The sequence below is a fragment of the Cyprinodon variegatus genome, unplaced genomic scaffold (assembly GCF_000732505.1).
Source record: "Cyprinodon variegatus isolate N-32 unplaced genomic scaffold, C_variegatus-1.0 Scaffold1538, whole genome shotgun sequence".
NCBI classification, from domain to species: domain Eukaryota; kingdom Metazoa; phylum Chordata; class Actinopteri; order Cyprinodontiformes; family Cyprinodontidae; genus Cyprinodon; species Cyprinodon variegatus.
The window spans coordinates 115,263-116,893 of NW_015151991.1; the positions used below are offsets into that span (position 1 = coordinate 115,263).

Genomic DNA, 1,631 nt, shown 5'->3' on the forward strand with positions numbered 1-1,631 from the left:
CTTCTAGCAAGAATAATTCTAGTGTTTCTGTATGTGTTTAGTTCTGTCTGTTCCTGACCTGTTTCTCCCCATGGACTCCTGAGTTTTGGCCGCCCTTCCGACCTCAGAGAAATTAAGCTGCACAAAAAAAAGGCATTCATTGATTTAATGCTGCGTAGTCCTAAACTGATCCTTAAGCTGAGAATTAGGAAGTTGTATGTATCACATTTTTGTCATCAAAATAAAAATTAAATCAGAAATATTTTTAGAATATATGCTCATTTTGGTTTGATTAATATATTTGACACAAGGTTAAACCTCTAAAGCAATGCACCCATTTTTGGCATTTGTTTTTTTCGCATAAAATTGACCCCATGATTTTCTGAAACACACATAATAAAGCCATTTGGTTGCATTTTCCTGAGATCCTTTTAAAACCTGCTCTTTTCAGACATTTCAATCCTTTCGATGAACACGAAGACCAGGGAAATTTACTCTCAAAGCACTTCCCAAAATATGTCTTTAAGGTGTCAAATGAAACACATCATTTCAATCAACACAAAGGGAACTGTCATTTACACTCAAGTAAAATGATGTTTTGTTGTCTGCTCAGTCACGAAGGTGAAGGTGGAGTCTGGAGCAGAGTCTATCGAGCTGCCCTTTAAAACCGATGCTAACCTTCCTGAAGATGCTAAAGTGGAATGGAGGGACAAAGAAAACTGGACAGCCCATGTGTTTCAGGACGGTGCTGACAAGCTTCAACAGCAGAGCTGGTACTACAGAGGAAGAACAGAAATGAGGCCCAATGCTCTGAAAGATAAAGACCTCAGTTTGGTAGTGAAACATGCAACAGAATCAGACTGCCTCACCTGCACCGTTTACAGCACGGAGGGGAAAATCCTTCTGCGGGGAGAGGTTCTCCTTCAGGTCAAAGGTCAGTGGTAAACACTCTGGTAAGGTGAATCAAATTTCATCCTGTTATAATTTAAAATTTGAACCAAACACATTGGTTTGATCCGGTCCTCATCTTCCTCCTTAAGTTGAGTGATAACTTTGGTTTAATGTTTTCATGACTAAAACAGAAACAGTCCTTGGATTTGGCAGCAACAGGAGCGTGTGAAAAAAGTCTTAATTTTATCTTAAAGCAAAGCTGAATATATTTGACAGTGCTCCCTGTTTTGAGGTTCTATTATTACCCTATTATTACCCCTTCAAATGCCAGAATAAAATAATTATTTTCTTCTTGGTCTTTCAGCTCATAAGGAGGTGGTGGGACCACAACAAAGTGCTGTTGAACTGGTTTTTAAAACTGAAAGAAAGCTGGAATGCAAGGATATTAAGGTAGAGTGGAGGAACAGAAAGGACAGGAAGGTCTATAGATATCCTAGTTCAGACCAGTCTGAAGAACAGTTCTATTCCTACAAACACCGAACAGAAATGAAGGAAGGCCAGATAGAAAAAGGAGACTTCAGTCTGGTTATACACTTTCCCACTGACTGTGACAATGACATCTACACCTGCAAGGTCTACAGAGGGGATGGAACCATCCTGATGAAGAAACGAGTGGAGCTACATGTCAAAGGTCAGTGGTTTCAATGTTGTTTTTATTCATCATCCATTTATTTATCCATCCATCCATCCATCCATCCATC

At 39.4% G+C, this 1,631-nt stretch overlaps 1 protein-coding gene across 1 annotated transcript in view; it reads left to right on the forward strand.

Moving 5' to 3' along the window:
• The window catches only part of LOC107103834, a 14,307-nt gene that overhangs the window by 7,138 nt on the left and 5,538 nt on the right, over positions 1-1,631 (forward strand). The window contains exons 2-3 of the mRNA XM_015403670.1: positions 593-913; positions 1,235-1,561. Of these exons, the coding sequence (XP_015259156.1) occupies positions 593-913; positions 1,235-1,561 (648 nt within the window). The remainder of the gene's footprint in view (positions 1-592; positions 914-1,234; positions 1,562-1,631) is intronic.